Source organism: Oryctolagus cuniculus, chromosome 11 (assembly GCF_051225735.1).
Source record: "Oryctolagus cuniculus isolate XC-2025 breed Fujian yellow rabbit chromosome 11, ASM5122573v1, whole genome shotgun sequence".
NCBI lineage: Eukaryota > Metazoa > Chordata > Mammalia > Lagomorpha > Leporidae > Oryctolagus > Oryctolagus cuniculus.
In genome coordinates, this window is record NC_142877.1 from 64,782,516 (window position 1) to 64,796,869 (window position 14,354).

Consider the following 14,354-nt stretch of genomic DNA (forward strand, 5'->3'; position numbering starts at 1 on the left):
CATGCATCCCTGGCACCCATGTAGAGACCTGGATGTAATTCTTGGCTCCTGGGTTGGCCTGACTCAGCCCTGGTTGTTGTGAGCATTTGGGTAGTGAACCAGTGAATAGAAGATTCTTTCTTGGTTTCTTTCATTCTCTCTCTCTCTCCCTCTATTGTTCCACCTTTCAAGCAGATAAAAATTAATTTTAAAAAAGAAATTTATGGTACTAGATATAGGTACTTAGGGAAGTTTTGACTTTTTAAATCATAAGTATTGATTTTAATAAATGATTCCAATTGCATTTTCTGTATTGATGTATGAGACCCAAAAGAATGATTTTGAGTCAACTATCAAAGTTGTTAATAACAACAATTTTTAACTAGAAACATTGGCCACATAGGGAAAGACACTGGGCAAGAGCATTTCTTAGGGGGCCGGCGCTGTGGTGCAGTGGGTTAACGCCCTGGCCTGAAGCACTGGCATCCCATATGGACACCGGTTTGAGACCCAGTTGTTTCACTTCCGACCCAGCTCTCTGTTATGGCCTGGGAAAGCAGTGGAAGATGGCCCAAGTGTTTGGGTCCCTGCACCCATGTAGGAGACCTGGAAGAAGCTCCTGGCTCCTGGTTTCAAATCAGCAGCCGATTGGGGGAGTGAACCAGCAAATGGAAGAGCTTTCTCTCTCTCTCTCTGCCTCTCCTCTCTCTCTGCAACTCTGACCTTCAAATAAATAAATAAGTCTTTAAAAAAAGAAACTGGACTTTGCACCCAGAATTTTGAAAAAAAAAAAAAAAACAAATTACTGTTTTAGGAGATTTCTACTATTATTACCTCATCTATCGCCTTTATCCATGTTTGCTTTGCTTCTTATCAAAAGGAAAAAAAAATCACATTATTCTTACATTAGAGCCAACATTGCAGCCCAGGGACAATCTCACAGTTCATGTAAAGGTATTATCAGTTCAGGCTGAAGGTGTTGGCTTTCTTCATCTCCTACCTCCACCCTGTTTCAGGCTTTCCTTTTTCTGCTTCTTGCTCAACAGCTGAGACATGTCTTGGGCAAACTATACTAACCTGGCTCTTCCGAGGAGCGCAGATGATGATGTTGCTGTTAGCTTTTGACCTAATTACGGCTTTTCTATCAGTTCCTTAATTGAGCCTCAAAACTCTGATTTTGTAGGGTAGCACTAATTCAAGACATCTTTGTCGGTTAGCTACAAGGTGCCAGGAGCTGCAGATACAGTGGGAGAAAGGAAGAGTAAGGCGGTAAAGAGGGTGGGACAGACCGCACGGTGCCCGGTAGTCTGGATTTTGGCTTTTTCTTTGAGTGAGCTAGGAAACCAGCATAGAGTTTTGGAACCAAAGGCAGTTTTATCTGCCACTTTACAATGGCAGTGGAATATTTAGGTCCTCGGAGGGGAAAAATACACCAAGAAGTTGGCGTTGACTTGGGGCCATTAGTGTAGAGTTGAGGATTTTAGTAGGAAATGAACAAGGACAAATCAGGAATAATACAAAAGAAAGCCAACTGTTTACAAGGAAATACAATTTAACACAGACATGCGAAAAGAGACGCCGAGGAAAACTCCGGGGTTCTGCTCAGGTACTTGTCATCCAAAAGGAAGCGAACCTTGACGCCTACGGGGTACTGGGGGTGGGACTGAGGAAAGCAATCCCCGCCCGGGAACGGGCCTGCCCCGAGCGTGGCCACGCCTCCGGGCCCGCCCCGCAAGCGGCTCGCTGCAGGGGTTGGCCGCGGCGGGGGCGGTGGCCGCGGTGCCCGGAAGTGCGGCTGACGTGTCCCGGCCGCGCTCGGAATTGTGGGCGACTCGGCTAATGGCGTCGGCAAGGCTGGAGATCCCGGGAAGCCGGCGCTGAAGCTTCTTGCCAGGTTGGCTGCTGACGTCCGGTGTGACCTGGCCCCGCGGCCGCGGGAGGGACCTGCCCGCCTTGTGGGCTCCTCGGCTGGAGCCGGCGGAGCCTAGCGGGGCGGGGCGACTGCGGAGGGCGCCTCTGAGAGGACCCGGAGGTGTTGCGAGGAGGCTGCGGGGGGCGCTCGGCAAGCTCCGGGTTGGGAGCCCAGGCCCAGTAGAGCCCCTGCAGAGTCCCAGAGGCGGGCTGCTCGAGGGTCGGAGGCGCTGCGAGGGAGCTACCGATCGTCTCTGGGAGCTGCCAGGGCTGGAGCTTATTTGTGCGGCTCTGAGATCGGCTCGGACGTGGTGGGATCATGTCCGGCACCAACAGCCCCGAGGCAGTGAAGAAGCTGCTGGAGAATATGCAGAGCGACCTGCGGGCCTTGTCACTGGAGTGCAAGAAGAAATTCCCACCTGTCAAGGAGGTAAGCTGGGGGCGCCGGAGCGCGCCTGGTCCTGTCAGACCCAGTCTCCAGTCCTGATTTCCGTTCGGCCCTCGCCTTTGCTTGTTTGTGAGACGCTGGGTTGTCTCACAGGCGCTTTTTGAAGTCCGCGTCGGAGAGGTGTGAGGCGCTTCGATTTCCTCCTCCCGTCACGTCTCCCTGGGTTAGGAATGAAGTTCGTGGAGTTGGCCGGCTCGGTAAATTCGCCATGGTTTATTGTGCACTCGTCTGTTCTGGCCAGGAGACTGGCCAGACCAGACCTGAAAAACTTAGGTCTGTTTGTTGCTCCTAGAACCTATCATCCACTGTTTGTTGCTCCCAAAACCTAGTATCTATCCACCGTGCTCCTCGGGTTGACCGTGTGTTGCTCAGTTGGAAACAGCTTCCCTTCCTGGTGTGTGTCTTTGAGCTTCGAATCAGTCCCAGGAACTGTTAACACACCTAGAGCCACCTGATGGACCGCAAATACTGCAGACCCCCAGTAACCGTTCCAATCCCGGTGTCCCAGTGCCGTCACGGGAAGTTTGGGTTTGGAGTCAGAGCAGCTACGCCTGTGTTTAAGTGCTAGCAATACGTCTTACTTAACCGCTTCGGGCTTCGTTTGTAACGTGGGGTTAAAGGCTGGGGTTTTAAAAGGATGGCTTTATTAGATTATTCTGGGGGAAAGTCGTCGGAGCAAAAAGGGTGTTATCAGAGAAGCCCGAGTTAATAATATATACAGCTTAAATCCTGGAGCTAGTTCCTGAATTGAAATTGTAGCATTTAGTCATTATTGGCCTTTCCTCTTAAGATGCTATTTTAATTTCTTTAAGTTAAAAAAAAAACACCTCTGCTCAATTTCATTTTGTATTTTTGAAGTAAGATATTTCAGTGATAGGTTTTTAAAGTAATGCTGTTATTTTCCTCGGTTAATATTTATGCAGTTTCATTTAATGTTGTGAAAATTCACCAACAGATTTACACTTATTTAAATGTTTTTCCTTTATTATTATAAAGACTCTGTAATTAAAACTTGACCAAGCTGTGGATTTTAGACTTTTCAGTACCTGCTTTGGTTCTATCAGTCTTCAAAAAAACTCCATCTTGTATTTTTCTAATAAAGTAAGCAAATATTACTCATTGATGGAAACCAGATGTGCCACTTTGGGGAAAGATGTTAGTGGTTTTCTTTGATGTTGATTTTTATTATTTTCTCTGTATCATCTGTTGTTGACAGTTACAACAAATAATTTTAACGAATTAGGCTTTAAAGAATTTTAAAGACTTGTTATAAGAGAAATACTTTCATTTAGAAAATGTCAAGTCTTGTTTTGAACTTCAATAATTTGTAGAACTGACTTTTCCCAATCTAATACTTCATATAAAAACCATGGTTCTTCTGTTATAGGCTTTTGTGGGCTAGCTTGGGAATTTAATTGCTATTTATAATATTATTTCTATTGGAAAATGCATTCAGAGTTCCAGACAGTAACTTAAGGAGTTATAGAACTCAATCCATTCTTCATCTTATAACTTCGATTAGAGCTCATTAGCTTTTACTTGAACACTGACTGAGATTTAGTAATTGCACCTGATCTTTGAAATGATGGCAAAATAATTCTTGAGATTTTCTCTGTATACTTTTTAAAAATGAAAAAAAAGTTTGTTTTTTTTTTTTAATTTGAGAGGTAGAGGAGAACCCCCATATCTTGGTTTGCTCCTCAGATGCCTGCAACAGCTGGGGCTGGGTTGGGCCAAATCTAGGACCTGGGACCTCATCCAGATCTCCCACGTGGGTGGCCAGTACCCAACTCCTAAGCTATAACCTGCTGCTTCCCAGCATCTACATTAGCAGGGAGCTGAAGTCAGAAGCTTGAACTGGGTATGGAACCCAGGTACTCCTATATGGCTGTCTTAACTGGTGGCTTAAATTTGCTAGGTCAAATGCTCATCCCTTAAACAAAATTTGAAGGTTTATTTATTTATTTGAATTCAGAGTTAGAGAGAGAGAGACAGAGACAGAGAGATCTTACATCTACTGATTTACTCTGTAGATGGCTGCAGTGGCTTAGCTTGGCTAGGCTGAAGTCAGGAGCTTCGTCCAGGTCTCCCACATGGGTAATAGGGATCCAAGAACTGTGTTCTGCTTTTCCCAGGTGCATTAGCTGGGAGCTGGATTGGCGGTGGAGCAGTTGGGATTTGAACTGGTGCCCATATGGGATGCTGATGTTACAAGCATTGACTTTACCTACTATACCACAATGTTGGCCCCTCTCTTAAAATTTGTTTAACGAACTAATAAAAATTGTACATATTATGGGGTTCCATATGGTACATGTATACATTGTACAGTGTCTGCACAGGGTAAATGCTCATTTAACATTTCTTTATTCGAAATCCTATGTTATAGTTTTTTGTTTTTGTTTTACAGAGAAATATACTATGCATTGTCGTGGTCACCCTACTATTCAATCCTGTCTAATGATAACTTAGTAACTGTTAATCAGTCTTTCCCCATTTCTATTTTCCTCCTTCATTCCCTGGCCTCTTTTATAATTTTGTTTACAATACATAATTTTGTACATGGTATATGCTCTATACGAATTTGTTGAATAAAAGAATCTTGACATCTTAACCAGTGACATTTGCTAAGAGCCATACTCTAGGGATTGAAAAATGACTGTGTCACAGATTGAAAACAAAGATGAAGTAACCAGCCTAATAGTAATGATTTCTTTTAAGGAGAAAGTAAAAACTTTCAAAAATATTTTGGTTGAATTAAATTCTCCCTAGTAAATTAATTGTAATGCTGAATTTTGACTTTTGTTTTTTAAGGCACTGGTAAGTTTTTAATTTTATTTTTTTCTTAGGTACTAGGTAAACCTTGATGTAAAATCTTTCTAAGAAGGTTTTCCATCTGTGGATAGGTTTGCTAAATAACTTTCTCCCAGTGTCTTTACAGGGGCATTACTTGAGAAGTACTCATTCTGAAGTATTTTAAGGCTATTCAAGAACTTAATATAGTTCAGTTGCATTTGTGCTTTGGTATGGATGTCTTCTTCAATATTTTTTGTTTTTTATTAAGATTAACTGTTCCCTTCAAAGGCAGATTTTACAGAGAAAGGGAGAAACAGAGAGAGATCTTCCATTCTCTGGCCTACTCCTCAAATGCCTGCAATGACCACAGCTGGCTGGTCAGAAGCCAGGAGCTTCCTCTGGGTCTCCCATGTGGGTGGCAGGGGCCCAAGCACTTGGACCATCCTCTGCTGCGTTCCCAGGCACACCAGGGATGCCGGTATTGCCATTGGCAGCTTTATGTGCTATGCCACAATGCTGGCCTCTCCATTACTTTTTAAATAAAGTGGAATGAAGTAAGACATTTTATAGTTTTTAATTCAAGTTTTTAGTAAATTCTACTTTTTTTGGCCCTATGCTTGACTATAAATCTTTTTTTTAAATTGATAAGATAAATTTTAAATATTTCAAATCTGTTTAAAAAAAGAAGAGTGTTGATGTAGGATGATGCCTTATTTACTAACATTAACTTCTTGTATTTGGATTTTCTGTATGGCTTTCCCCAACTTACTGTTTTCATTTATAAATCTTTTGCATCAAATTGTTTTTATAATGGCTATAATTTTATTCTGTAATGATAACATAAAGTTGGTGATTAATAATAAAAGTAATAAATTCCTTCCTCTTTTTTTCTGGCATATTTTGTTTGTTATTAACCATATATCTTCCTGCTTCAGAAGCTTAGTTTGTTTGTTTGTTTGTTTGTTTTTTTAAGATTTATTCATTTGAAAGAGTTACAGAGAGAGACAGTGACAGAGATCTTCCATCTGCTGATTCACTCCCCAAATGTCTGCCACAGCTGGACTGGGCTGGGCTGAAGTCAGGAGCCAGGAGCTTCTTCCAGGTCTCCCACTTGGGTACAGGGGCCCAAGGACTTGGGCCATCTTCCACTGCTTTCCCAGACCACAGCAGAGAGCTGGATTGAAAGTGGAGCAGTCAGGTGGCCACTTACTAACCATGCCACAGCGAAGGCCCAGAATAGGATCTTTTTGATCTGCAGGCAGTAGACAGTGGAAATAGGTGAGGAGAATCTAACTGAGCCTGAAATTGTGATCAGAGAAAGTTTGTAATTCTTGAGCTGAGTCCTGTAGGATGAGTAGATGCTAGCCAACAGAAGTTGGGGTGAAGTGATGGTGGGGTTCATTATTGGCAGTAATAGCACATGGGCTCTGAACTGCATGTGAAATAAATTTCCGTCAGAGGATGGCTGGAAGTCATTAAAAAGAGGTGGAGTAATATGATCTAATTCATACTTAGTAACATTTTGACATTATTGGTGTGAAGATATAGAGTATTGAGATTCAGGCAAACATAGTTAATTTTAAAAAGTGATGCATTTTTCGGGGGCAGTAGTAGAATTAGGAGGATATTTATATTGAGATAGGACTGAGAGAAAGAATATGGATAAAAAGAGATTTAGCAGATAAGGTTTCTAGGGCTTGGTTGATCTTTTCTATAATGGAGAGAAGTTTATGATGCCTCCCAGTTTTCTTGCTTGGGAAACTAGGTGGATAACTAAAAGAAGGAATGTAGGGGAGGAATTTTTTTTTTTGGAAAATGAATAGTCATGTGTATATTAAGATTTATGTGTGTGACATCCAAGTAGAATTGGCTAGTAGGTATTTGAAAATGATAGTTTGGCACTTAAGAATGAGGTCTAGAATTTCAGTTTTAGGAGTATTTGTATTTTTTTTTTTGAAGATTTTATTTATTTATTTGAAAGTCAGAGTTATACAAGGAGAGGAAATGCAGAGAGAGAGAAAGGTCTTCCATCTGATGATTCACTCCCCAATTGGCTGCAACGGCCGGAGTTGCGCCGATCTGAAGCCAGGAGCCAGAAGCTTCTTCCTGGTCTCCCGCACGGGTGCAGGAGCCCAAGGACTTGAGCCATCTTCCACTGCTTTCTCAGACCATAGCAGAGAATGGGATTGGAAGAGGAGCAGCCAGGACTCAAACCAGCACTTATATGGGATGCTGGTGCCACAGGCGGAGGATTAACCTACTGCGCTACAGCGCTGGCCCAGGGGTATCTGTTTTTACATAATACTAGAAAGAACAGTGTATTGAGTGAGAATATCAGGGCTGAAGAAGGAACTGTGGGAAAGGACAGCATTATAAAGGGACAGAGGCAGTTGGGCAGATTAAGGTTGAAGGTATAGAGAAGAAGGGAATACTTGGCTTGAGTAAAGTCCCTGAAAAAGCTGGAGTTTCAAGGGCATAAGTGTATGAAATGAATTTCAGTCTGGGAAGGAATACTATATTATGACAGAAGGAAAAATGAATTTTAAAACGATAAATTGGAATGAGGAACATACTGGAAAGATAGGTAAAAGCGTTTTGGCCTGTTGCCTCTGTTTTCTTTTTCTTTCTTTTTTTTTTTTTTTTTTTTTTTTTACAGGCAGAGTGGACAGTGAGAGAGAGAGACAGAGAGAAAGGTCTTCCTTTGCCGTTGGTTCACCCTCCAATGGCCACTGTGGCCGGCACACCGCGCTGATCCGAAGGCAGGAGCCAGGTGCCTCTCCTGGTGTCCCATGGGGTGCAGGGCCCAAGCACTTGGGCCATCCTCCACTGCACCCCCCGGGCCGTAGCAGAGAGCTGGCCTGGAAGAGGGGCAACCGGGACAGAATCTGGTGCCCCGACCGGGACTAGAGCTGGGACTAGAACCAGGACTAGAACCCGGTGTGCCCGTGCCGTTAGGCAGAGGATTAGCCTTTTGAGCCCCAGCGCCGGCTCTGTTTTCTTTATACGATAGAAAATTAGTTTGTTGCTAGGAATAATTAATGATGAAAGAAGTGGTGGGGAGTTTGAGGAAAGTAGTGGATCACTTTGGAGAAGTGGAGGAAAAACAAGACTTGGAACGCTTAAGAATCTTAGCGAGAAAAGTGGTTGGAATGATGGTAGATTGTGAGATCTAGTTTGAATTCTCAAAGAAAAAAGGCAATAGATTGATTGATTTTAAGATGACAGAAGGGTTAAGGATTAAGCACCAGTGTAATCAAAGAGCAATGGAGTTTGAGGGACGTGAAGGAGCTAGAAGGATAGGGGTTGGGACAATTTTGGGGATACTGATTTCAGATTGTTAAGTAGAAATGCAGAGGTGGAGAATGGCTTGTGGGTGGTATAACACCTGCATAATCATTTTGTCAGGCACTGCCAAGACAGCCACTGATGGGACTTGAAATTTTTTTTTTAAAGATTTATTAATTTATTTGAAAGGCAGAGTTAGAGAGGGAGAGACAGATCTTCCATCTGCTGGGTCACTCCCCAAATGGCCACAACTGCCTGAGTTGGGCCAATCCAAGTAAGTCTATACTAGGCTAATTTCTGAGTTGATAATTTTATATGGTTATGAATGATGTTTTAAATATCCAAGTGACCCTTGGCAGAAAAAATGTTCCACACCCAGTGGTAGAAGATGATGAATTCCAGAGAAGGGTGGTAGAAAAGGGAAGGGAGTGAAGATTACTTGAGTTGAATTGGTCAGAATTAAGGTTTTGGATGGAATTTATTTCCTTTCTTTTTCATAATGCAGAATCAGAAAGGATAATAATAAATAAGTACAAGTAGTCTTTCTAGACTATGTACTTTAAGGTTCCTGTTGCATATTCAGGCCTGATGTTGTTTGGCAGAGATTTTGCCTGAAAATGCAGAAGTTGCCTGTGGTAGAGCTCTTTAGTATACAGTGTTTTTCTGGGTTAACAGGCAGGGAGCCCTGGTCAAAGAGATGTCTTCTGCTTACCAGGACAGGATTTTTCCATTGTACAAGATATTTGGGGACCTCAGTTAAGACCTCTTTTTCTGGACCCTATGACCATGAACGAAGAGGGGGGCTGGACAATCTTTTCTTGCTGATCTGGAGCTCTTTTGGTTTAATGTTTTATAATGTACTATATTTAGTTTCCTCTTAACCCTACTGTTCTTTCTCATGTAAGCATAAAAGAATAAATCCATGTTTTAAATATTAAAATATATTAACTGAAATTAGTAATGTGTTGATTAGATTCTTGGCATTATACTTTGGTGATATAGAAGAAAGAAGTAAAAAATGTTATTCTGACATATAAACCTAAAAGGAAGACATTCTTCAAAAATGGAATTGATTTCCTTTTTTTCTTTTGTGCAAGTGTAACATTTTCAATCACATACAAAATAATGGGCTTTGTTATTATTGTAATTTAGTTATTAGTCTCCTAAGTCTGAGGCAGGGCAGGAAATGTAAAAATAAATGAGAAGCTGCCTTTATTTTGATGGAGTTAACTCAAGGTCAAGTGAAATATTGCCTTTCTTCTGGGCTAGGAACTTTCCATCTGTTGAACTCCAGTGCAGCGTTTTAAATGTTTCATTTTACGGATGAGGAAATGGTGATTTAGAGAGGTTTGGTAATTTGTATAAGGTAGTAAAGCTGGAAAGTGGAGGAACTGGGATGTGAATCCATGTGCATCCATCTTTAATGCCTCTCCTTTTTTCCATTGTATCAAGGTGCAAATGTCTTTAAAACTGGCTTAACTTGTTTCTGCGTTACCCTCATTCATCTACCTTGTTAATTACTGTTGGTCATTCTTTCCATTTTAGAACTCTCTTGCTTTGGCTTTTGTTAACATTCTGTGTTCCTGTTTCTCCTACTGTGTTTTCTCCTCTTCCTTACATATAATTGTGTCCCAAGTTCTGTCTTAAGAACTCTTCCCTAGCTGTTGTGCATCTCCTTGGTACTGTCATCCATTCCCGTAGCTTCTGGCTTCACATAATGCTGATGGCTCCTTTATCTACTTCACTCACTCTGCTTTTAACTGAGAGTAGTGTTTACAGCTGCCTGTTGAACACATACCAGAATATCTTCATGAATATCTTTCACGTACTTCCTGGAGAACTGCTTGTAAATGAATTTATCTTTTCCTCAAATCTTCCTTTTCCCTTTCACTTGTTTTGCTGATGGTATCTATCACTGTTGCTTACCTTAGTCATATTTGGCTATTTTCTTTCCCTCAGTTCTCTATTCACTTTTAGCTATTCCTTCCAACTCTCCCATTCATTTATTGCATGAATGAATAAACTCTATAGATAACTTTTTCTTTCCACATTCACTAATTTATGAAATAATTTTTGAATACCCAGTGTGTGCTAGTTGCTGGAGTAAAAAGTTTGTCAGTCTAGTATACTTACTTTCTTTTCACTTAAGCTTATTTTATGTTATTTCTTTGCCGTTCTTATATTTTACAATCTGTTATAGTTTAAAAGTATTTTTTCCCTTTTTAAATAGCTATGTGTCAGTATTTCATTGTGTTTATTCTATTATAGACAAAGCATTTGTATACCTAGGAGATCTAATTTGATATTTGTTGAAGATTAAATTTTTAAAAATATTTATTTGAAAGGCAGAATTAGAGATTTTTCATTCACTGGTTCACTGTCTAAATGGCTGCGATAGCTGGGCCTGGCCCTGGCTGAAGCCAGGAGCCTGTAATTCTGTTTGGGTCTATAACCTGGGTGACGGGCCCAAACATTTGGGCTGTCTGATGCTGCTTTCTCTGGTGCATTAGCAGGGTGCTGCATTGGAAGGGGAACAATTTTGGCACTCTCGTGGGATTCTAGCATTGCAGGAAGTAGCTTAACATGTGGTGCCACAATGCTGAACCCAAAGATGAAAGTTTCTTTAAAGACTTATTTATTCACTTGAGAGGCAGAGTTACAGACACACAGAGGGAGAGACAGAAGAGAGGTCCTCCATCTGCTAGTTCACTCCCCAAATGGCTACAATGGCCGGAGTTGGGCCGATCTGAAGCCAGGGGGCAGGAGCTTCTTCTGGATCGTCCATATGGGTGCAGGGGCCCAAGCATTTGGGCCATCTTCTACTGCTTTCCCAGACCATAGAAAAGAGCTGGATTGGAGTAGAGCAGCTGGGACTTGAGCCAGTGCTCAATATGGGATGCCGGCACTGCAGGTGGATGCTTAAGCTACTGCACCACAATACTGGCCCCAAGATTAAATTTTTAAGAAAAGGAAGACCATGTAGAACAGGCATACCATGTGGATACTTTTAGCCATTGCTGTGTAATCTACATTTAAGTCTTTTAATTTGATATGCTATAGAAAATTTATTTTATCTGTTTCCTATGTGCCAGAGGTTTTGAATAGGAGCCATTTAAGTATATATAATTTTCAAGCATTAAGGTTGTAAAATAATTGAATGAATGTTTCAGAAGAAAATTTTACTGGTTTCAATGTAGTAATTGTTTTATGAGGATATTGGCTTCTAGGGGTGTTCTAGATCTATTCAGTACTCTGAAGTATGGACTTAACTTTAGGTCTTTTAATTTTACCTGACATCTGAAAATCCTCAGGCAACTTCATATGTTCCTTGTGTCTCATGAGTACATGATTTTATCTAAGTTGCCATTAACTTTCTTCTTGTTCTTGTTTCATGTTGTTTTCTATGAATAATTAATTTGTACTTTTGATAAATTTGTTTCAGTTTCAGGCTTTATTCTCACAGAAGTTGTAAAGAATATGTTTTATGTTTTTGTGAAGGGAAGCATTTTTTTTTTTTTTTTGACAGGCAGAGTTAGAGATTCAGAGAGAAGGGTCTTCCTTCTGTTGGTTCACCCCCCAAATGGCCACTACAGCAGGCATGCTGTGCCTATTAGAAGCCAGGAGCCAGGTGCTTCCTCCTGGTCTCCCATGTGGGTGCAGGGGCCCAAGCACTTGGGCCATCCTCCACTGCGGGAAACAACATTTTTTAAATAGAATTTCTGTGAGTCTGTACGTATTTCTAGTTTTCTAGTAGTGGACATATGTTAATTCCCTCCTTAGCATCCATTCCTTTTTGCTTCCTTCAGTGGTAAGCTACACTCTTCCCTCACTTTCAAACCTTGGGATTTAGATGAATCTTTTTTTCTTTTAAAGATTTATTTTATTTATTTGAAAGTCAGAGTTACGCAGAGAGAGAAGGAGAGGCAGAGAGAGAGAGAGAAGTCATCTATCCACTGGTTCACTCACAATTGGCCACAACAGCTGGAGCTGTGCCAATCTGGAGCCAGGAGCCAGGAGTTTCCTCTGGGTCTCCCACGTGGGTTCAGGGGCCCAAGGACTTTGGCCATCTTCTGCTGCTTTCCCAGGCCTAGCAGAAAGATGGATCAGAAGTGGAACACCCAGGACTTGAACTGACGCTCAAATGGGATGCCGGCACTGAAGGTGGCAGCTTTACCCACTAAGCCACAACGCTGGCCCCAAGATGGATTAATCTTATTCCACATTCTAAGGTACCCTGATCAGCTTAATCTATCTTAAACTTCCCCATCTATAATACCCTTCTTCTCCATTCAAGCCTAAATCACATAATACTAGTGAGTGCCCTGGGAAAGAAAAGCTTTCTTTTTCTTCTTCAGTGATTACAGGTGTTTGGTACAGTGGTTAAAGTTGTGGCCTGGGATGCCCACACCCATATTGGAATGACTGCTAAGAGTCTTGGCTACTCTGCTTCCAATCCAGCTTCCTAATTTGTATCCTAGGAGGCAGCAGATGATTACTCCAGTACTTGGGTCCCTGTCACACACATGGGAACCTGGAAGGAGTTCTGGGCTCTTGGATTCAGCCTGGCCCAGCCCAGCCCTAGCTATTGTGGGCATTTCAGGGATAATCCAGCAAATAGAAGGTGTCTTTCTGTCTCTCTCTGCCTTCAAATAAAATGAAAATAAATAATTTTTTAAGAAATGTTACTGAAGGAGACCCTTTTTTCCATAATGTTACATGAAATTGTGAGTTGAAGAAAGACTAGCCATTTTTGTTGCAAAGATTTGAAGTACCCTAAGGATGAACCTACCTGTAGAACAGGGCAAAACCAAGAGAATGGCGGAGAGGTAGAACTGTATCCTTGATGGCATTATGAAACTCTGGAATAAACTTCTGGATTTTTTCAGTTAATGAGGCAGTTTCCTCGCTCTTCCTCCCCCCCTTTTAAGTGAGTTTGAATTGGCATTTATATATACTCTAAAACACCAGTTCCTTTTGATGCTACTTAAGACTTCTCATTTGTTTGTTTAGAAACATTTACTATGTAGCTACTGTATGAAAAGCACTGTGATTGGTATTAATTGGTATTAAATGAATGAGACGCTTCTTATCCTATGGGACTTATAGCTTCTATGGAGACCATTATGGGATGAATGGGTTAAAGTATTACAGGAACCAGCCATAGACAGAAGTTTATATATTACAGAAAAAGTGATGGAAGAAATGATTTCTGTCATGGCTGTGGTACTAGATGGCTACCAAAATCAGAAGAACTTGAGCTATAAGTCTACAATTATCTGCATGTTGTTAGCATTGGTCTAATTTCAGCAAGGCATTTTTTGTCATTATTTGTCACATTAAATTGAGTGCTAATTTGAATTAAATCTAATCTGTGAAGTTGTTGGTTTTATAATTTATGAGCTGTAAAGGGCATATTCCTAATTGTACAACAGTTTATACATATTTAAAATTGTCAGTAACTGGGCAGGTCTCTGTGTGTGTGTGTGTGTGTGTATAAAATTTTTTCTTTCCTTTTAAAAGATGTCCTTATCCTATTCAGTTTTGAGAAACTCGTAGGGGTGGGCACTAGGGGAACCATTGGAAAACTGGCTAGGTGGAGGACAAGATTGTAGGTGGAGAAACTTCTTCATTAAATTGATGTCATTAGTTCATTTAGTTGAGCCTGGAATAAAGAATGTGGAAGTGGAATTTGAGAATGAAAAAAGTACAAAACAAAATATCTTAAGTAAATAGACTTTATGGCTGATTAGATTTTTGGGATGAGAAAAGAAAGCCCAAATATCAGGTCAGTGACTGGGTTAGGATGGTACTGTTCAGAAAAATAGGGATTAATAGAAGGAAGAAACAGGGATTTTTCTGGCTGAGATTTGAATTTGGGGTTAATTTTCAGAATAAGAAGTATTAAATTCTGCAGAGCATGTAAGATTTTGGCTTT

The 14,354-nt window shown here is 41.1% G+C and overlaps 1 protein-coding gene across 6 annotated transcripts in view; it reads left to right on the top strand.

The window, feature by feature from the left end:
* The first annotated feature begins 1,760 nt into the window (after nucleotides 1-1,760).
* The window catches only part of MON2 (MON2 regulator of endosome-to-Golgi trafficking), a 124,842-nt gene continuing 112,248 nt past the window's right edge, over nucleotides 1,761-14,354 (top strand). For 2 of the 6 annotated variants that reach the window (XM_051846365.3, XM_070052566.2), the window contains exon 1: nucleotides 1,761-2,320. Coding sequence is in view for 2 of the 6 variants with exons in the window: in XM_002711305.5 (XP_002711351.2) it covers nucleotides 2,210-2,320 (111 nt within the window). In the remaining 4 variants the exon portion in view is untranslated. The remainder of the gene's footprint in view (nucleotides 2,321-14,354) is intronic. The other 4 variants (XM_002711305.5, XM_002711303.5, XM_070052565.2 and 1 more) reach the window with 2 other exon arrangements.